General features: G+C 38.9%; 2 protein-coding genes across 6 annotated transcripts in view; one reads left to right on the forward strand and one right to left on the reverse strand.

Annotated features, from left to right (window-relative positions):
• The window catches only part of CENPP (centromere protein P), a 267372-nt gene extending 266615 nt beyond the window's left edge, over positions 1-757 (reverse strand). The window contains exon 1 of the mRNA XM_061618071.1: positions 627-757. The gene's annotated coding sequence lies outside the window, so the exon portion shown is untranslated. The remainder of the gene's footprint in view (positions 1-626) is intronic.
• Positions 714-21588, forward strand: NOL8 (nucleolar protein 8). 5 transcript variants are annotated; one of them, XM_061618052.1, is made up of 17 exons: positions 714-865; positions 3141-3336; positions 3613-3675; positions 4729-4807; positions 5201-5348; positions 5484-5552; positions 6325-8052; positions 8955-9080; positions 9795-9917; positions 10688-10772; positions 12117-12258; positions 13066-13149; positions 14119-14405; positions 15207-15327; positions 16632-16699; positions 17445-17527; positions 20440-21588. In XM_061618052.1, exons 2-17 carry the CDS (start codon positions 3198-3200, stop codon positions 20491-20493), a joined length of 3399 nt encoding a protein of 1132 aa, XP_061474036.1. In that variant the 5' UTR covers positions 714-865; positions 3141-3197; the 3' UTR covers positions 20494-21588. The 5 variants fall into 5 exon arrangements, with proteins under 5 accessions (XP_061474036.1, XP_061474035.1, XP_061474037.1 ...); XM_061618051.1 differs by lacking the exon at positions 714-865 and adding an exon at positions 872-989; XM_061618053.1 differs by lacking the exon at positions 714-865 and adding an exon at positions 872-957.
• The last annotated feature ends 271 nt before the right edge of the window (positions 21589-21859 follow it).

Genomic DNA, 21859 nt, shown 5'->3' on the forward strand with positions numbered 1-21859 from the left:
AGTAGACTTTGTCAGAACTACTGTGTTAGTACTTAATCACACTGGGCTACATTTCATGAGGGAGAACCAGTGTGGTGTAGTGGTTAAGGTGTTGGACTATGTCCTGGGAGACCAGGGTTCAAATCCCCACATAGCCATGAAGCTCACTGGGTGACCTTGGGCCAGTCACCGTCTCTCAGCCTCATGAAAACCCTATTCAGAGGGTCACCATAAGTCGGAATCGACTTGAAGGCATTACATTTACATTTCACGATCATAGTAAGCTATTTTCAGGCTTTCTCTCCCCCCCCCTTTCCCGGCCATGGGAATAAAAACACTGGACTGCATTGCAGGATTGTCATAAAGTGCTCTCAGCCTCAACTCCTGCCCCCGGTAGGACTAATACTGAACTACATTGCAGGGTTATCGTAAATTGCTGTCATCCTCTCACCCACCCAGGATTAATAATACTGGGCTGCATTAGATAGTTGCTACAACACTCTCTCGCTCACTCATTCTCACTGCTTCCTCCAACATGCAATATGAACAGTAGGCTGCAGTAACGGGTTGCCGTCATAAGTCACTATATGTAGAGAGGGACAGACACAGTTCCATCCAATCACAGCGACACGAAAGCCCTTTGTTACCTCCACTGTGCTTAATGGGCATCTATTTTGCTAACTTGCTATTGGAGCTCGCTGATTCATAGGGTCGCCGTAATTCGTAATCGACTTGAAGGCACATAACAAAAACAATTTTGCTATCTCCAACAGGGTGGTTGGTTGTATATTTGGTGGTGATACGGAACGTGATGCTTTGGGGAACGTATGGCGGAAGTGGAGTGTGACGGAAGGATAAGCGAGAAGCACGCTACTGAAACCATGCTGTGAGTCGTAGTAGGTGGCATAGAGTAGAGAGAGGGGGTTTTGCGGGGAGTGTTTCGGTGTAGTAGAGCCGGCAGTCGCAGTTGTTCTGGGGGTGAGATTCAAAGCACTTTCTTCCTAGTCGAGGTTGGTCATCCTGTCTCTCGGGTGGGGGGGTCTGTTTCTCTCGCTTCCTCCGTCTTAATTTTCTCTCGGTATCTGGTGTTTTCAGGGGAGATAAGTAGTGAATAGGAATGAGATCGCTTACAGCCCGGCCCTCAACTTCTACAGTTAGTCCTGGGTTTTTTTTCAGTGGAATTTTCTGTTAAGTGTATTTACCGTTGCAGTCTGATTCTGACCAGTAAGTTTGTAAAAAAAAGCGTAGTAAGTAGGATCTTGGTTGCATGCAGCCTTAGTGGAGCCAATCAGCTTTTACATGCAACAATGACAGCTGTATTGCGGGTCGCTTTTACCTTTGTTAGATTGGCTAACGCTGCAAAAATAGTTGCGTGTTAGCCTTTCAAAACCAGAAGTGTATCGTTTTGATGGGATGCCGCTTCAGAGCAAGTTCAGTGGCTTTCAGTAGGGATTTTAAACTTCTGAAGCCCTTGTTACATTTGAGCTGCTTTATTCCTTTTGAATACTGCTCAGTGCCTACCTGTATTTGTTTTTCTTTCTTTTAAAATTTATATTCACATTACCATGGCAGATTAAAATAAAATATTGAAAGCACAATAAATTAACTAGTGCATGTTAAAGTAGGGGTTTCTTTCCCCTTTTGTTTAGCGGTAAGGCATGAATTTTTCCTTTGAACAGTGAATTATTTCTCTCACACCTCCATCTCTAATATTATCAAAGGCATAATGAATAAAATCTTGTTGATGTTCCTGTCCCTCCTCAACCATTGTAGGGACTCTTTTAGAAACATCTCTCACTATCTTGTCTTTGTTTCCTCTTAGTCCTCCTACCTTGGGCTCTTCAATGGAAGTGAGCATTGTTGTGGATGAAAAGCAGTTCATTACAAGCACACATACAAAAAGACTCAACCTAAAGTTAGCCTGGCTGTGCAGCTAGGCCAGCAATAATTAAACTGTTTAAAACAGGGAAGACTGGTGGTAACATTTGGCATGACTGTTACTTAAGTGCCATAGTGCTTTCTGTTCTGTGTCGGTGCACTTCCTTTTTGCCTCATAACTGCTTGTGGCATGCAGAGATCTGAATCATTTTGTGAGCAATGAGGTGTGGCCTTTGGTGCCTGTCTGCTCTATGTCTAATATCTTTGCCCTAGTTGTGTGGATAGGATTCTGTTGTTAGCAGCTGTTAAAGTAGCCATGGAAAGATTTGGCTAGTATTATATCTTTCAGAAAACTCCTCCCACTTGCCTTTTGCATTTGATTCTTTAGTATTTCCTATTACACTTTGAAATTGAGCTCTGCAGGGGTGAGGATTAGGGTTGGTTTGGATGCAGAGTGTCAGTTGCATGAACAGAAGGGGCTGAGATCCAGTTCCCACTGGAGGAATTTATGCTTAATTCCCTTTCCCACACATAAAAACATAAGAGCCTGCTGGATTAGGCCAGTGGCCCATCTAGTCAGCATCCTGTTCTCACAGTGGCCAGATGCTCATGGGAATCCCACAAGCTGGACCTGAGCACAAGGGCACTCTCCCCTCCTATGCTTTCCAGCAACTGGTATTTGGGACAATACTGCTTAAGGAGGCAGAGCATACCCATCACGGCTAGTAGCCCCTGATAACTTTTTCCTACGTTAATCTGTCTAATCCTCTTTTAAAGCCATCCAAGTGAGTGGCCATCATTTCCTCTTGTGGGAGTGAATTCCATAGTTTAACTATACGCTGAATGAATAAGTACCTTCTGAATCTTCCCCAGCCTTCCGTAGGAGCATTTCAGGGTATATTGGGGAAAGGAAGAATCTGCAAAAAAAATTGCTTCCTCTACTCTTCCTCCAGTAGTAGCATCCTGTGAGTGGATTTCTACTCATTGAAACAATGGGTGATATTCAGTGCTAGTCTTTCTTAGAGTAGTTCTATTGGACATGACTAACTTAGGTTCATTAAATCAATGGGTCTACTCTGAGTAGGATTAGTTGAATGTAACCCTCTGGATCCAACCCTTATTCGAACAACAATGAAAATAGAGATTCTTAATAAACATCCACCCTTATGGGCGGTTTGTTTCCTGCCCTTGGTCTGGGTTTGCTGTCCTAAATGACTGCATCTTAAAAACCTTTTTTATGATCATATGAACACTTTCAGTGTTAAACACCTGTCATTTTACAGAGTAGTTAAAACCTAAAAGAGCCATGGTGGGCCAGGACACTCGATGAATATCTGAATATGGAGGAAACCCCAGTTGTAAAGCGGCTATATGTTGGAGGACTTGGCCATACAATCTCTGAAGCTGAACTGCAAGAAAGATTTGGCAAGTTTGGAAATGTTACAGAGACAGAAATTGTGACCCGGAAAGATGAACAAGGTAATATGTTTAAACTGTTTAAAAGTATTCACAGCTGATTTGCAATAGCAGCCTTTGGCTGCAGTCCTATACTCGCTCTGTACTTCTGATGTATAGAATTGCACTGTTAACTCTGTATAGGGTCATCACCTATCTGGCAGTAAGCCCCATTGATTATAATGGAACGTTTTTCAATTAAACATGCATAGGATTGGGCGGTTAATTTTCTATTCCAAACCTTTCATTTTTTGCAAGCTTTATTTTTTAAATCTCAGTAATCATATCATTCTTGAACAGGGAATCCTGCAAAAACATTTGCCTATATCAACATCACCCTTTCAGAAAAAGAACTTAAAAAATGTGAGTATATGAGCTATGGATGTATTTGTTGGCAGTGCAACTTCCTGTGAGTTAAGTGTCTGTCAGATTCCAGGACAAAAACTGGCTCATGACACTGAAATCTATGGATAGAAGAACTCCTGTTTAAGTTCTCAACTATTTTAACTTGCCTGTAAACTGAATTTCTCTATTTTTTTGTTCACCTTTAATCTGTATGTTTAGCTTAATTTTTTGGAAAACTGCTTGTAAATTTTTAAGTATGTGGGTATATCCTTGTAATACAGATAATGTCATATTCCCACAGATAACAACTATTGGAGAGCCTTGAAACATACCTTTTAATAAGAATAAATTTGCATCTTATTCATAGACATCCACTCTTTGTGGTGTTCATCTAACTTAATGATCATATTCCACTCAATTCCTTACTGATGTTTTCTCTTTCTATCAGTGTCAATCACCAAGGCCTCCCAATTTTTCCTCTGTCATTTAAGAACCTCCCAGGACTCCTTCAACCTTGACTATCAAGCTAGCCTTCCCTTCCTTCTCATCATTCAAATGTGAAAAATTTGCCAATGTGTCAGAATAGTGCTTGTACCCATGTTTCTTGGATCCCAAATTCAACTTGTCTGTCTACTGCTAGACTAGTCTTCCCCAAACTGAAACCTTCCATTTGTTTTAGACTCCAGCTCCCATGTCCTAGCCAGCATGGCCAATGGTAGGGGTTGTTGGTATTTGTAGTCCAATACATCTGGAGGAATTGGCTCTTGTTTGTTTCTTTGATCACATTGGCCCTTGTTTGTTTCCTTGATCAACAGTACTTAAAATATTTCCCACCCTGGGTCCCTTTGGAAGGAAGAGTGGGATAGAAATTTAATAACTAAATAAAATACTTTGGAACAAGGGTAGTAATCCTTTGGCCCTCCAGATATTGATGGGCTATAAAACTCCCATCATCCTTGACCATTGGCTGTTAAAGAGCCACAGGCTACTCATCCCGCTTTAGAAATTGTTGAGAACTATTGTTTAGTGGAGGATAAGTTAACAATTCTGTTTTCATTTCTTTTTGTAAAGGTATATCTGTTTTAAATAAGACAAAATGGAAAGGTGGGACACTACAAATAGAATTAGCCAAAGAGAGCTTTTTGCACAGGTAATATTTAACATCTTACAAACAGCTTTTAGTGAAAACCACTGTATGTTCCATCAAATATTTTTAATAGTTTTTAGTATATTATAAGGGAACAATCTTGAAGTTCACAACCAAAATGAATAATATCTTGAATCTATATAAAAACATTTATTTTTATTAAACTTCAAAAAAGTGTTGTTTTTTCCAGTAGATGCTGATTTATTGGTATTGGAGGTGCACTATAATGTAGACTGTCATCATTCATGTGTGTGGAGAAGGGAATTTGCTTAAACTGAAACTTGTAGGACATTTACAGTGTCTGTAAATAGAAGTAACCACCATAAAAGTATACAAGATTCTGTGCCCTCTGTTCTTTTTAAATCTGGCAAACTGTAATTTTATGTTTTCATGTAGATTGGCACGAGAGCGTCAAGAGGAAAGTATAAGGAAGGAAAAGCCAGACAATAATGGCATGACAAACGTCCTAAAATCTTTGAAGAAATCTGGAATTACAAATTTTCACGTGAAAGCAGTACCAGGAACAGAAGTACCAAATCATAAGGTATGTTGAATTTAATGGAAAACGTTTAAATGCCTACACAGTTATTTATAATCTGCCATTTTATTTAAAATACTGCTTTGTAGTTGTTGTATTCATTTTCCAAAAGCCATGGTGCATTTCCTTTCTTTTTAATAGGACTGGGTTGTTGGCAAATTTGGCAGAGTTTTACCAATCCTCCATCTGAAGGGTCAACACAGAAGCAAAATATCCTTTTCTACGGGCTGAGTAGATATTAAACGGAGGCAGGTTATCATTACCCAGTTATTAACATTGTCTACAATGTGATAATCCAGGTGTACCATACTGCTGCCTATCTAGAGTGAAAGAAACCAAACAAGGGCAATCAACTGAAATAGTTAATGTGTTGTAATGAATTCGTGTTAAGAATGTGACAACTACTTTGGGTAAAAATATTCCCATCCAACTATTTTTTAAAACCTTTCTTTGTGTGCTATCATGAACAATACATAGCACATGTGCAGTCTTCTGATATGTGTTCCCATGCATTCTTAAAATGGAGTCTTAGTGACACATTAATGGGCATTTCATTTTCTGCCAGGTAGTGTTGTGTAGCCACATATATTTCTTCCCCTGCAGCATGTGTGTGAGTTATTTGCTCTGCTAATACCATTATGTGATGCACCTGCTATCAGCTTATAGCACATCACAATGTGGTTTGGGCAACTGGCAGATATCAAGCCTTGCAGCAATGGGCTGGACTTGGTGCCCTTCTGGTTCCTTTCAGTTCTTTGATTCTCTGGGAGCAGAAATGAACATCACTGAAAATAAGTTCTAAATGTGGATTTTGAAAAACTACAATCTTTTATCAATAACAAATACCATTATTAAGCAGCTACCTAACTTTGATTAACTTCATTCATACTCTAGCTGACTTTATTATAGAATTGCTTTAACTTTCCTTCTGATGTTTTATAGGCAGGTGGGTGATTCGTTTTTCCTTAATTCAGGCAATTACATCATAAAATATGACCCTTCCAAATATTGTCACAATCTTAAAAAACTGGATCAAGACTTTACTGAGACAGTTCCTATTTCCCAGCTCACTTGGCATTTGGAGGAAGGTGATGACAGCATGAGCAAGAAACGCCAAGGACAGTTTCCTGTATCTAAACCACCTAAAAAGAAAATGAGAGTAGAAGAGAGTGACAATTTGAGGACAGAATTGCATTCATATGGTCAGTTTTCATCAAAAGCAAGAAACGTAGCCCCCACCAAACTAGTTCAAAGCCACACACCCAAGACCAACAAACAAAATAAAGAGCACTCTGTGCCTCAGAAACATGGAACTGTTTTAACACCTTGCAGGAATATTAACAGTCTGTCTGAAAGTGATATTGATTCTGAAGAAGAAATCAGAGCCATAATAGAAAGGGAGAGAGAAGTGCGCAAAGTTAACTCTAATATTGAACATGAAGATAATATGGAAGTTGTCAGAGACAACTTTGAGTTGAAATATTGCACTCATTGGTCTTTACAGAAAGTACAAGATGCGAAGCAAGCACACACAGGGTGTAATGGAGTGCTAAAGAGCACTGACAACAACTCTGATTATGATTCAGCTGACACTGATGAAATTATAGCAGTGACTAAAGTGCCAAATAAAAAGCAGAAAAATGAAGCTCCAGAGGGATCTAATGCAGCCAGAAGGGGAAAGGATGGCAGGTCTAAGATAAATGCTACACATTCTGGATCTTCTGACTCAGATGGGTTAATACTGGATAAACAGAAAAGAGAAGAAAGAGCAAAGCCTGAAAAAACCTCGGATTCCAAGGCTGCTCTTCAACAGGACCATGTCGGTAATAAATGCACATCTGAGAACAATGAAAGTTCCGATTCATATCTTGACACAAGTGAGTCTGATGGGGATGAAGATTATGAAGCCATGATGCAGAGCTGTTACCAACTAGATCTTACATTAGAAGACTTAGAAAGATTAGCCAGTGAAAAAAGCAAAACTACATATGAAGATAATGCAAGGAACCAAAGTGACATGCCATACAAAACCACTAAATTTCCAGCTAATAGTACCAGCAATATTCCAAAGAAATCCACAGATACCATTACTCCCAAAAAATGTATTTGCCCTGAAGAGATAGTTTCTGCCATTTTAGAAGGGGAGAGTTCTGATGAAGATAAACCAAAAAGAAAGAAGTCAAATTTGAAAATTCAGCCTTTCAAAGGAACAGGGTCATTAAGTAAAGTGCTGACTAAGAGTGAGTTGGACACGCATGATAAAGTTTCTTCTGCCCTTGTTGATCTGGAAACTCTCAAAAGTGTTTCAAAACCTAAATCCCTCTCAGTACAAGAAACTACCTCTGACTCTCTCAAAAGAGCTTGTATAATAAACTCAGTTGAAAATTCTGACTACAGCAAACCCAATGCAGAAAGTAGCAAGGTGGAAAGCAATGATGTGAGTGTTACATCTGAAAGAAAGAACTCAAAAAGTCTGAAATCTCTTTGCAAGAGAACAAAGACAGAGACTGGCATTAAAGGGTCCAGCTTTGCACACAGTAAGAATATGAAAGGTGAAGAAGCCTTTCTGGATTCTGCCAAAGCTACAAGCATGTTGGATAAAAAGGAAAAACAGCTGCAGGATAATGAAAAAAGGCTAGCAGCTCTACAAGAGAGGCAAAAAGAACGAGAGCTGCAGAAGAAACTTGTTCAAGGAGCATTAACCAGTCTGGTAGTTATATTTTTTATATTTTGATAGTGATGGGGAAATGATAAAATTACTGGTATGAAACTTGGTGAATAGTGGTGCATAAATTAATGGTTGTAGTAATGCCTGTGGCTGGTCATAAACCTTTGCATTTCAGATAATATTATGCCTTAGAAAAACAAAAGCAAAACAACAGTGAAATCCTATGTGTGTCTACTTAGAGGTAAATACAACCTACTGTATTCATCCCTTCATTGGAAGAACTGTCCATTTATTCCTACACTCTGCTTCCTGTTTCTTAATCAGATACTGATCTGTAAGAGGACCTACCCTCTTATTCCATAACTGCCAGGCTTCTTCACGAGGCTTTGGTGAGGTACGTTGTCAAAAGCTTTTTGAAAGTCCCAAGTACACAATGACAACTAGATCACATCTATCTATATGCTTGTTGACACTCTTAAAGAACTCTAATAGGTCAGTGAGACAGGATTTACCCTTGCAGAATCCATGCTGGTTCTGGTTCAGCAAAAACTGTTCTTCTATACTTGGTAATTTTGTGATATTTGACCCTCTTGACTTTGCTTTTCACCAGTCCTCTCATTTTTGGGAAGTTTTCTCTTTTGAAGTCAAAAGTGGATGCGTTGGATTCTCTTGTCAAGTATGTATGTGGTCACTGATCCCAATCAGTTCAACAGTGCTTATGAATTGCACCAGACCCTGGGATCCACTTAATATTAAGTCACCACCTTTCCGGTCAGTTGCATGACCAAACTGTTCTAGGACAGTTAGCTATACTGCTGTAAAAGATAGACTGTCACAATAGCTATCAAATTATATGTGCAAATTTGTGACTTTCCCCATTAGTTGAATACTTTGTGTACTGCTAAAGTTTCTTCTTCGTCATTATTCTCTCTCTGGTTTTGTAGGAAATTCAGTCAACAAGAAAGCAGAAACATATAGTATTTGATTCAGATGGTGAAAATGAACCTGAAAATGACACTGAAGTACAAGAGGGCATGAAAGGAAGGTCTTCAGAAAAGCTGCTAGGAAAGGTGAGTTGACTATAAGAGTTCTACTGTTTTCAAAAATACTGCCATAGAATCTCAAACATTCTGTGTAGCCAATTATGGAAAGGAAGATCTCATACATTTGTCTGGGTATTTTTATAATGGCTGCCACTACTTTTTCCCCAACAAAGTTTATTGAATTTTCCCAAGATATACAACAACAATAAGGAAAAAGATAAATTATAAGCAAGATAAACAAGTACCACCAGGTAATGTAGAAAAGCAGACACTGGATTTCCAAAAGACATGGATAAATATGAATAGAAAAATCTCTGATGCTTTTCAGGATGTATTCCCAAATGTCACTGCTGCCACTGTCCTGAGCAGGAATGGGTATACTTTCCAAAGTTCTCTTTGGAATCACTTAAATTACCAGAGTTCTTCTAGGGGGGGAAAAACAAATCAGAGGAACTCCAGTAGGTTTTCCACATCAGTCCAAGAGCTTGGAAACAGAGGCTTGCTCCCTGCCTTTATTTAATCTAATGGAATGGCTTGCTTTGTTCATTTGAATGAGAATGGATAAAAGATGCTGCAGAGGCAAAATCTGAGGGGGGAAGGTCACACCTGTGGGTTGTTTGCTATAGTAGCATCTTTCCCATTCACCCCCAGACAAACTAATGGAGCACTTGCTAAAGTATTTGCAATTATTTTTAGAATTAACTGGTTAAGATCCTATGTGTATTTGTTACTGTGCCCAAGGAATTTGCCACCAAAACCTCTGGAAAGTTGTTTGAGAGCAGTGAAGATGAATCGGATACTGCAGATGAAGAAGATGACAGATTTAAAATCAAACTTCAGTTTGAGGGTAAAGCTGGGGAGAAGGTTAGTAAATCTACTTAAAGTATTTATCTTTGGCTTTCTCTTGTATTCATATAGCTAAAATTTATCTCTAAACATGCTCTAAAACAGTTCCAAAAAGATATTTCAGAGTTTTACGGTCAAGGTATAAATCTTGTTCTTTTGATGAATTTTTACTCTCATAACAGTATTTTCCTGTGAGACAATATATCTCTGACAATAAATAGCATTTCTGTCCCTTGATTTCTCTTGACCTGTGTCATCCCCACTGGAACTGGATGCTTAACACTTATAGACATTTTTTCAAAGACTTTGGCTTAGTTTGCATATAATGTTAAGGCAAACATACAACTTAGCATGAATAAGCGAGCAGTCTGGTGCACATTTAGAAAATTATGCCATTACACTGCTGCCCCAGCAATGCTACCGGAAGCTAAGCTATGGTGTGGCTTAGCGTTATATGGAAACCCGTGCTCCTTCCAAACAAACCACAAGCTATAACCAAGATTTGTTCTTGGTTTTCCTGAAGGAGACCATGAGCCCAGGTTTGGATGTAACACTAAGCATGGAAGCAGCAGGTCCAAGGGAGAAGCCATGATTTTCTGAATGTGCACCAGCACACTTGCTTGTTCACACTAAGCAATAGTTTGGTTTAATGTAATATACACACCAGGCTCCTCTGTTGTACATAATAATAATTGTCACTGCAGTCACATAGCAATTTTGAAGGTAGAATGAACATCTGAAGTAAACCACTAAGAATGACTATTAACATTCTGTTTGTTGTTTTAAAGCTTATGCATTTACAGTCACGATTTGGAACAGATGAAAGATTTCGTATGGATGCTCGCTTCCTTGAAAGTGACAGTGAACAAGAAGGTTAGGTGCTTTCCTACTGATCATTCTGGAGGGCGCTTTGCAAAACTTTATTAAAACAAAAACTTATGCCGTAATCTTGTGGAATATTTACTGTTTCTTAACCGCTGCTTACCTTAGATGGGTTAAAAGACAATTAACAAATACTTTGTCTGTTGCCATAGTGATATGGAAGAAGGGAAAAAGAATATACCACAAATGAATAGGGGTAGTTCCCCTCCCCCCCCCTGGAAACTTACCATGTCTGAGAGAATATCAGTAGATGTACATATACACATTTGGGAGATGTAAGGAAAAAATTAAAATACTCTTTTTTGCAGTTTTGTGTTACCTGTATTTAATAGGGACTGACGAAAAATCTACATTAAAAAATATTTTACAGTCTTCCAGAAAAGAAATCTACCACTATAAACTGGAATAATAATTCTGAAATAATTTGTAAAAGGACTTAACTTCAAATGTATTTTGAATTATAGTTAATAGGCTATGGATTATGCATATAACGGATAGCAATTACTTAGGTCCTCTGTTTTATCCTACAAATAGGAATTGATATTTAGGATTTTCTAAAGCTGGCCAAGACAATGGGGAAACTGTCCATGCTGTCGCTTGCCATTTCCATATTCTGTGCACAAAGAGAATATAACCCATACTTTAGCATTATGAGATCAACTCTTAGGCTTGCACACACACATCTTCCTCCAGCACATCAGTTTTAAATTAGCTGAAGGTTGCGATGCCATCCAAACCGGAACAAATTGTTGAAAACTTGCCAACTCCCAGCAATAGTTTATGAAGCTGACTTGCTTTGCTAAGAATAGTTTAGAGTAATTCCAGTTTAAGGTTGAGATGGCATGCTAAATGGCTGTTAATCTGAATTTCCAAACTCATGGCCACGCTGAAGGAAGTGAAGGCAGGGAGAAGCCCTGGAGCTCATTCTTGTAACAGAAACCCCGTCATTACATGTTTTATCCAACACAATCATAGGTTGTGCCAAACCATGACTTGTGCTAACCATAAGTAAGAACTCATACCATATACAAACCATACTTTAGAGTTCTTTGTCTACTTCATAAGTTCATACATTGCCATGAGACAACAGCCTCTTGAGGTTGAGCGATAACTATGGTTTGTCAGTGGCTTGTGAATTCAGCCAGTTATCATAAACTGTTGGTTGCAAAGCAGTTTCAAACCATTTAATAGCCTGATTTAGTAGCCCCTTGAATAATTTTGCACATAAAAACAAATCATGGTTTGGTGTGATGTCTGAATGCAGCTGGTATCATTTTGTGGTGCTAGCAATTAAAGCTGTTCAAAGTTTCTTAAAAACTTTTTTTCTCCTTTTAGGTGAATCAAAAAAGGTGAACATAGATGAAGAGGAGCTTACTTTAGAAAAAAAGAAGAATCTTGAAATCTTGAAAAATCTTCTGAATGTCTGTGTAGAACTTCCCAAACCTAGCAAGCAGACTGCAAATGCCAGGAAATTCAAGTATGGACATTTCTTTAGCAGGCAAACTAAGGCGTAGTTCGGCATGAGAATGAAATAGCAGATTGCACTAAACCTCTTCAGATTGTTAATTGGGAAACAACATATTTCAGTTTTCCCATGTTAAAAACTCCCTGCAAGTAGAAAACTATCATAGCAGACAAAGGACTTGACTAGAACCTTAAAGGTGCTAATATATTTGTATATGGGGAAGTAATGAAAAGTCTAAAGTGGAAGAGTCTGTTTTACCAACTCAGAATATGACTACTGCTTTCTGCTGCTAAATACTGGCTTTCGGGGAAACTATTACATTCCTTCCTATGGAATGCAACTTCAACACAAGTTTCTCTTTCCATTTATTATTACCTTGTAGCCATCTTTGAGGTTTCTTCTCACTTTAATAATACCATGCCTATGCTCCCTACAGCAGGCTTTAGCAGTCCTTAATGGTCTGAAAAACAGATTTGCTAAACGTTCTGATATTAGAAAGAGTTTTTTCCAGCATAGCATCATAGATTTTTGAATGTGTGCTTTTAGAAAAGGGAGGAGACCTACTTCATTTCTAAGTATATGCACCAGGTATGCTATGGGGGACTCCTGAATTTATTTTGGATTATATCCAATTCATCTCTGATGGAGCTACCACAGATTGCTGTACCATAGAACAAGCAAGATCTTTTTTTAGCAACAAAAGTGTTTATAACTAATATTGTTATAAAATAGAATCCTGGAACAATAGGAGGAATTTTGAATGTTGCCCATGTCATCTTGATTTAATAAAGACTTAGTTTACTTCATTTTCTTTTGTAGAGATATGAACACCCTACGCTATGACCCTACGAGGCAAGACCATACAGTGTTCGAAAGGAAGCCAGAAAACGCAAACATGGAAAGGTAATTTATTCCACCAATAGCTTGTTGCTAGGACTAATTTATCATTCACTTAGGGCCTAAGGTTTTTAAAGATGTTTTGTTTTAATATATTTTAAACTCTGTTTGGGGGATGTTTTGTAGTGTTTTTAGTGTTTTTGTTTGCCGCCCTGGGCTCCTACTGGGAGGAGGGGCGGGATATAAATTTTATAAATAAATAAAATAATAATAATAGTTTTATATCTCAGGTTTCTCTGCTCCTGAGGTGCTGCTTTAAATCCACATATCTGCTTTATGCTATGGGACCTGCATGAGCTTTGTTCTTTTTGCTTTATTATATGAGTAACTAGAACAGGAGAAAAGGACCCACTTAACTTTAAGAGAAGAGACAGGATAGACCCTCCCCACCTTGGTGCATCTGGCAACCTCACCGTACAGCTTTAGGCAAATGCTGAAGACACATCTCTTTCCCCTGGTCTTTAACACCTAAGACACATATTTTTTAGGATCTACCCTACTTTGTCATTTCGGTGAGGCATAGTTCACTAGCAAGAGATAGCCCTGAAATTACAGTTATTATGATGATGATTAGCATTTATTGCCCGCCATTTACCCTGAGGTTCTGGGGGGGTTACAACAACATTAAAATACAGTATTAAAAACAATTAAAAACAACCAAAATCACAGACTCCCATTTTAGATCTTAGAGATTGATGCCAAAAAACAAGATCAGTCAGCCATCAAACACTGAAATGGAGTGTTGTGCTGTTTCAAATGATGGGGCATGGCTTGTTGCAAGTCCCTTACTATGTGAAACGGGAACCAAAATTAGTGAAACAGTAATGTCAGGCTGGGGGCTTTTACAGACTGAACCTACTAAAGGAAATAGAGTGAGGAAAATTTATCCTACCGTAGGCCACTGATAAATTACATGTATATGAGTAACCTGTAAAATATCAGACATTAAGATAAATTCATGTTTGATTCCCATAGTAAAGCTAAAAAGAAGAAGCAGAGGGAAGAAGCTCAGAAACTGCCTGAAGTGTCTAAAGAAATCTTTTATGATGTCACTTTGGACTTGAAAGAAATACTTGGATCTGTGAAATGTGATGAGAAAGCAGAAGTAATACCTTGGGACAAACATGATGATCTGGAAGAAGCAACTCCAACTGACACAGAGACATTAGCATTCAGTGCTGGAAACCACAGTCAAGAGGAAAGTAGCGGCTTCACATTTTCCTTTTTTGGTGCTGAAGAGGAGAGACCACCTATGAAAGAAGGTACTCCTTTATGTTCTAAGGCTACAATTTCAGCATGCAAACAGAGTGTTGTCCAACTCATGTTCATGCGTTCATAACTTTGAGATTTGACAACTGTAGTGTCCTTCATGTAAGATTTCCCTTTGTGGTGGCTTAGAGGCTTGAACTGATTCCAGACCATGTGACTCATCTTTTTGTTGGGGATAAATCATTAGGAGCATATTATACCAGTATTTGCATGGGTTCCCTGTTGCCTTCAAGGTTCAATAGAAGGAGCTAGTTACAACCTCTGAAGTCCTAAACTATCTGGGCATAGCACAACCAAGAGCTGTATTCTTCTCTGTGTTTAGTTATGGTGCTTAAGATTGACTGGGAACACTCCTCTTTAATTATCATGTTGACAAGGGTACTGGCCCCCAATTTTGGAATTGTAACTTTCTGGAGATAATCAAAGCCTGAGCATCTAAAAATGATAGCTTTTGGGGAAAAAAACACTTTTTTTTCTCGCCAGCTATAGGGTAGAATTTTTAGTATATTGTTGGTTGCTATAACCTATGGAGTAGTATGCTCTAGGTCCACTTAAATGCATTCATAGCAGATATGAATAAGATAGTTTGTCTGGAGTCCCATATGTACATTTACAGCTCCCATAAGGTCAGCATTGTGAGCATGATCCCTGTGCATAATGAAGACAAAAGATGGGATAACCTGGGAATAAATCGTGTCAGATGGAAATTTCTATGTTGGACTGCTTTCTTTATAAACTATTTCATCCTGAAAAAAGGCATAAACTACTTTTTCTGTTGTGTGTTTGTTTTGCAGAACCCTATATAATTGAAACAATAAAGCCTTCAAGAGTTGCATGGCAAGAAGATCCACGTTTTCAGGATAGTAGTTCAGAAGATGATGAGCCAGAATTTGAAAGAGATGATGTTAAAGAAATGTAAATGATACTTATATAGGATATTTATTGAGAATCCTTAGAGTGGTTGGCTAGACAGGCTCCAAATATTGTGCATTTTCTAGACAAGGGCTGAGCAACTTCTGCCTTGTGGTATCTACATTGTTTTTTTCCTGGAACCCTGAAATCCACCAGACAGAGCCAAGTGTACAGTCGCAGCTTAGAAAGAGGGGCAGACCTAGACCTAGAAATAAGCAACAGGAGACTTCATCAATCTTAGCCAAGGAGTTTGTTTTTAGTACTAGAACTGAGCTCACAGTTCTTTCCCACAAAACCCCATTCCTGTTTTTCCCCAAAGCTGTCTTTGTTTCAGCAGCCTAATTTTTTTTTTGGGGGGGGGGGAGGGAGAGACGGTGTTGCTATTATTAAACAATTGCAGTCAGAAATCATTGGTGATCTTCTGCAAATCACCCAGAGGTCTACTAGTAGATCTTGATATACCTTCTGCTCAAGACCAACATCAATACACTCCTTTCCACAATTAACCCCATTTTCTAGATTACAGGGAGTCACAAACAGCGACATTAGTGCCTCATGCGAGTAGCGTCTTCTCCGCTGAGGGAACAATTTTCTAAAGACATTCAGATGGCTTCAGTGAACAAAACTGCAAACAATAGTGCAATACAAATCTTTCCCACATTGTTAGAGCTAGGCTGATCTGAAAAGAAGCTCTGTCCCAGTTGTCAGTTAGAAAACTTGCCATTTTGCATTGCATTTTTTGCTTTCTCCATTAAGTTTTTACGTTGAAAGATGGAAACAGTGGATTTTATCCATATTTCATGTGAGCAGAAGGCCACTTGCAACTGGATTTCCCAGCTCCTGCCCTAGTTTTCATTTATTAACCCCTCCCACTATATTCCCATATGCCATACCCAGGCCTTTCATAAGAGTTCCCAATATTCAGAAAAGACGGGGGGCGGGGGGGAGAGAGAATAGGGCACTGTGAGCAGTTTCATATCCCTAGAAAGTCTGAATAAATAAATGTCCATTTTGTAAACACCATTGAATATAAACTGTCTGTAGCATTACCCAGTGCTTCTTTATATTGAAAAAAGAACACTGGCTCGTTGTATAATAATATTTAGAGACTGGTTGCTGGTGATAAGTTCATATTTCAAAACAATCCTTTCTGTTTCTAATTTAAGCAAATATTGCACTAAATAATGTATTCATTACATTCAGCTCTATGTTGCATGTTGCTTGAAAAATTATGTTTATTCCTCAAGCTGGATATACTATTCAAGTGTTTCTTTTGGACGCTAATAATGTTCTTGTTTGTTTTTCAGGTCTCCAGGCCCATCACACTCCAATATTAGATTTTTCTTCTTCTCCCGATATGATGATAGATTAAAAGGTAGGTACAGGTGAAAATCAAAATAGCATCAATAACCTGCAAAGCCAACAAAAATTGTAAACCTTTGTAAACACGTATTTACAAGAAGCCACATTGTGTCATATTTTCTATCCACATGGTTTTTATTTGTTTATGTTCTTCTAAACTCTTGAAGAAAAACTTTTTTTGAAAACTGCTTTTCATTTACCTGTCATGAAACACTAAAATATTTTATTGCCCAGGAAGTTTAGCTTGATTGGCATGGAACTCAGAGGTGATTTTGAAATAACATGTTTTAGCTTGAGCAGGTGTTGCTGTTTTCCATCTCTTTTTCCTAGAAGGTGCTTATTGGATTGTGTTAGATTGTGATCTCTCCTCCCTTGTGTTTTAAAATATTTTTTTGCTAATAACTTCGGTTTTTTTAAAGAACAAGGACAATATCAGGAACACCCTATAGCAGAAAATAGGATGTGATTCTCTCACACTGAGAGAATTATCTGAGCCATCCACTGAGAGAGTAGATGGCTCAGGTAATCTTTTGCCCTTTATGAGTTGTAATTCATGCTTAAATTAGCAGTCAGTAGAGTGGGAGGATGAAAATGGGCCTCTGCAGCACTTGTGTTAGTAAACATCATCATGGCATCGGATACTAAAGCATCAGGGGAAGGATCTCTGCCTTACAGTGATCTTCCCTCTTCCATACAGTGACAGCAAGATTTAAAAACTATATTTGAAACACTAAAGCTTTTCTTTATTCCTTTTGTAGAGGGCCCAAAGCTGTTCTGTAAGTCCTCAAACCTTGAGGAAGACACAGATTATTGGGAAAGCCGGCGCCAAACATTACTTGAGGTATGTGACTGAATAAATTATTGGTCTAATCCACAGATATTTTAGGCAGATCATTTGTGACCCATAGTTACTGCTTAAAATGGTAAGACTCCTAACCCTTTAAAAAAATAACCATGCAGATCGTATTAATTGCATACAACCAAAATACACAGTTTTAACCATGACCCTTTAGCACAAATAGCTTGCCTGGTGGGGCAGAGCTGCAATGCTAGCTTACCAGTTGGTGTGTTGCTACCACTTATCAGGAGGAGAAGAGGAAGGAGCAAGGCTGTGGGGAGGTTTGCACCACTAAATCATTCACTAAAATGCAGTAAGACACATAAACAAAGGCTGCAGCAAAAGGGAGTCATTGGGCAATTAAGCCATAAGTCTTGTCAGAATAAAAATATTCTGCTTTCTGAAAACTTGTAGCATTGGGATCCAATGTGATTCCTTCAGGAGGGAGTTTGACAGCTATGAAGGTACCAGTGTGGAGGACCTGTTATAGATTTTATCTCTTGGGGAAATGAAATGCATCTGATCTTCTCTCCCTAGATCTGGTGGATGGGTGTGTTCATGTCCTCCAAAATACCCAAACCATATTAAGATTTGATAGGACCTTTTAATTGTGTTAGGAGCTTACAGTGGTCACATCAACCTTTAAATTTCTCCTTTCGAAGATGGGAGGCAGCCTTTCACACTTTGTGTTGTATTAACTGTACAGTGCAACTGATTTAAAAGCTCTCTTGACTGTGTCTACCGCCTGGATCCTAAATTATGAACTTGTTATTGTGGGAAGAGAATATTCTCACATGCTCCCTTCCTTGTAATTATTAAATTAATAATGCCCTTTATCCTAAATCTCTGGATGATCTTCCCAGCAGCTTCATATAGATATTGAATAGCAGTGGTGAAGAGATGGAGCCCTGTGGTGGTCAACAGGAAAACCGTCAATAAGCAGACACATAGACCCACAGCCCTGTCTTAGGATCCATCCAAAAAAGGAGGGATGGAAAACACTCACATGGCAGTAATGTGCAGCTTTATAAAATTTGATTATCAGTTGAGGCAAAAAAAAGCTGTGAGGTGAAAGATCTCACTCTGCATGTAATTCCCTATACAATAGTGATGAAGAACCTTTTTAAGCCTTGGGTGCTGCATTCTTTTATGACCAGCCCTCCTGGGGGCATGGTGGACAGGATCATAGCTGACAGCGGGCAGAGCAACCTATACACTCTTTCATACATGCACCATATAGCACACACCACACCATACATATAGACAACATAGAGCACACACCCTCCGTGACAGCCCTCTTAAAACCCCAGATGAGGGAAACCAGGTCCACTCCCCTAGTTCACTTCTTCCCTCACTAGCACAGCTGTCCCACCCCACCTGCCTTTTGTAACCTTTGCTAAGTTACTGACAGCCCATAAGGTGACTGTCCAAAATAGGAGCAGTACCATAAATGTGAATGTATGTCCCAGTATGTCTCCAGTACATATAGGGTTTCCAATACTGTTTTTTCAAAACTTGTGACACCCCAGCATAAACCAGATCCAGACAGTGGAGTGAAGAAAAGAGAAAACATTAATTTTTTAGACTAAGAACTTCTTTAAGACAAGTAGGTATAGCTGGCACATAATGGTTACACTGTTACAAACCCAACCTTCCCCTGAACTCTCTCTCAGTGTGTCCTCTTTTAACCTTTTCCTTTCCTAGTACCTCATAACTCTTCTCATTACTGCCTATTCCCTTCTCTATTTCTAATTCCAACCCAAACCAATTTTAACTCTCATATAACTAGTCATTTCAATCCTAATCTCAACTGAACTCCTTAACTGACAAAACTGTCTTTTTACACTCTCCCCCTTCTGAGCATTCCACTTGCAGGATTGGCTTATGATGGGAAAGGGCAAAACCTTGTTCTGTCTGTCATACTCTCTCTTTCTCCCTCCCAGTCATATCTTTTCTGTCCTTCCCTGCACACTCACTGCATTTCCCTGTCGCTGCACTGAGGTAGGTGAGACCTTTTCTCATTCCAGAGAGTGGAATCCAAATGAATTGGTCCAGCCAGATCTCCACCTGGATCCTCAGTTTGCTGCATTTCCTCTTGCTGCAGTAAGAAAAGGTCTCTCCTTTCTCAGTGCAGAGAGGGATCACTGGCGAATTGGTCAAGCGGCTCCCCCTACATCCCTGCTCTGCAGTTACCTGCACAGTTAAGGAGGTGGGAGAGGAGATCGCAAGGAGAGTACAGTAGGGCTCTACTCATACAGCAGGTTAGGTTCCAGACCCCCGCCGAAAAGTGGAACACCAACAATAAAATGGCGCCAGACGCCCAAAAAACACAGAAAAAGCAGAACAAGCGCCATATGAGTGGGGCCCTACTGTAATTGAAAACCGCTGTATTAGTGGAATGCCGAGAAGCAGAACGCTGAGAAACAAGGCCCTGCTGTAGTTCTTTCTTCACTCCCCATGATTCCATCCCTTTCCCTTAGCTGTTCAGGAAACAGCTGAGCAGCAGTGAATAAGATCACTGATTGCTGGTAGGAGGAGGTGAGGATGAGATGGGGCGGGGCTTCAGAGAAGTCTGGTGGGTCAGTGAAAGGTTTCTGGGCTGAATCCAGTCCACCAATTCTGGGCCACAGGTTCCCCATCCCTGCTGTACAATATACATCCCTCAATACGGTTTCAGTCACAAAACCCATCTGAAAGCCCAGCTAGAATGAATCAAGAAAGCCATCTTTGTAGCTTAGCTAGAGGTGCTGGTTAACTGTGGTATACTTCTGCCCTAATTTGACCAGGGACAGAGAACTTGCATAATTCCCATTCATATGTTAAAGTTGGCTTACCCTATGGAGCTGGCTAGTTGATGAAGCTGAACATGTTTTTAAACTAGTAACTTCAAAACTATGAACTTGCAATATTTCCAGGATTGTCGGAAAAAACATAAAGATGCAAGAAGAAAAATTAAAGCAAAACAATGAATACAATGGTCCTAATCAACAAGGATGACACACAAACACTGAACATTCAAAATCTGGATAATGTAAGAAGTCACAGGAAATGATTCTGCAGATACTCTGAAAACTGGTGCTGGACGTAAAAAGCTGTAAAATCAGAATAGTTCTGTAACTATTAAGCTTTAATCCTTACATCTGCCTTGCTCAGGTTGGGCACTTTTTCACAGTGTATGTTGGTTTTTGGTTTGAGAAAATCCTTAAGCTATAGGCAAATCTGCTTTGAGTATTGCCTGCAGTCCTCTACTTATCTTACTGTAGCCATGAATTAATCTCACATAAAATGTCAACAGGACTATATGGGTGATCTTTGTCAATATCTTCTATGCTTACTACCACTGTTCTGCAATGCACATGAGCCCCATGCCATGTACAGTTAGAAAGAGAGTCTTTTCTTATTTCATGCACACCAGAAAGTAACCTTTAGGAGCAGTTCATAGAGCTAGTATATGTCAGTGTAACTGATAAAAGTTGTAGGAAGGAGTAAATGTAAGAAGCTGGCTAAGGAGCAAATGAACAAATGAGACCTTTGCAATGTTAGATATTAAATTTAAAGTATAACAAGTACAATTAAAGAGGTGGAGAAGATCACATTTGTGCATGTATGTTATATAATTATATTAATGCATTTAAATGACCAAATGTATTCAGTTCAAATTGTACTAGTGTGTGTTATTTTCTGATGCTGCATGTTAAACTTCTTTTTGAGTCGAATGACAAAAAACAAACTGCAGTTCTATTACTTCACAGGTAGAGAGTCCCCCTTACAATCAGTGTGACATTCTTGGGATAAACATACTTAAGACTGGGATACTATGTTGCAATCTAAAGCTATTAAAATTTGGGCATTTTCATTTAATGGGATGTGGATTATACTTTTAGGCTGGATTCAGTCTTATTGAGTGGCTTGACAGCTTCCAATTTAAGGAATGCTAACTTCTTCACAGTCTTGATGGATTGACTATTTCAACATAACAGTTTTTTTTTATTTTTCCTGTAAAACTGTAAATTTTGTTCCAAAGTGAAAATTGTATTGATAACATCAAATGTGTAAATAAGTGTATGTTTTGAAAATACAAACTGATAGTTTAAACATATTTCTATAACTAGTCTCCTTATTTGACATGTGTGTTGCTGTTGAATAATGAACCATAATGCACAGGAATTTTTTCTCCAAAAATGTCTGTCACTGGCATAGTTATAAAATACAATGGCAAAAGGAGGTGCACAGTATGGAAGATAGCAAATGCTGTTTATGTTTAAACTGGACATGACTTTGCATACGTGTAATGTTAACATGGCTTTTGATGGAGTTGAATGCTTTCAGTGAAAA

This window comes from Rhineura floridana, chromosome 3 (assembly GCF_030035675.1).
Source record: "Rhineura floridana isolate rRhiFlo1 chromosome 3, rRhiFlo1.hap2, whole genome shotgun sequence".
NCBI classification, from domain to species: Eukaryota; Metazoa; Chordata; class Lepidosauria; order Squamata; family Rhineuridae; genus Rhineura; species Rhineura floridana.

Excerpts from the sequence above, each read along its gene's own strand:
- NOL8 (XM_061618052.1), top strand. The coding sequence starts at position 3,198 with ATGGAGGAAACCCCAGTTGTAAAGCGGCTATATGTTGGAGGACTTGGC. Across the intron at positions 15,328-16,631 it reads AGAGATGATGTTAAAGAAAT|GTCTCCAGGCCCATCACACT; the intron begins GTAAATGATACT and ends TTTGTTTTTCAG. Across the intron at positions 16,700-17,444 it reads ATATGATGATAGATTAAAAG|AGGGCCCAAAGCTGTTCTGT; the intron begins GTAGGTACAGGT and ends TTCCTTTTGTAG.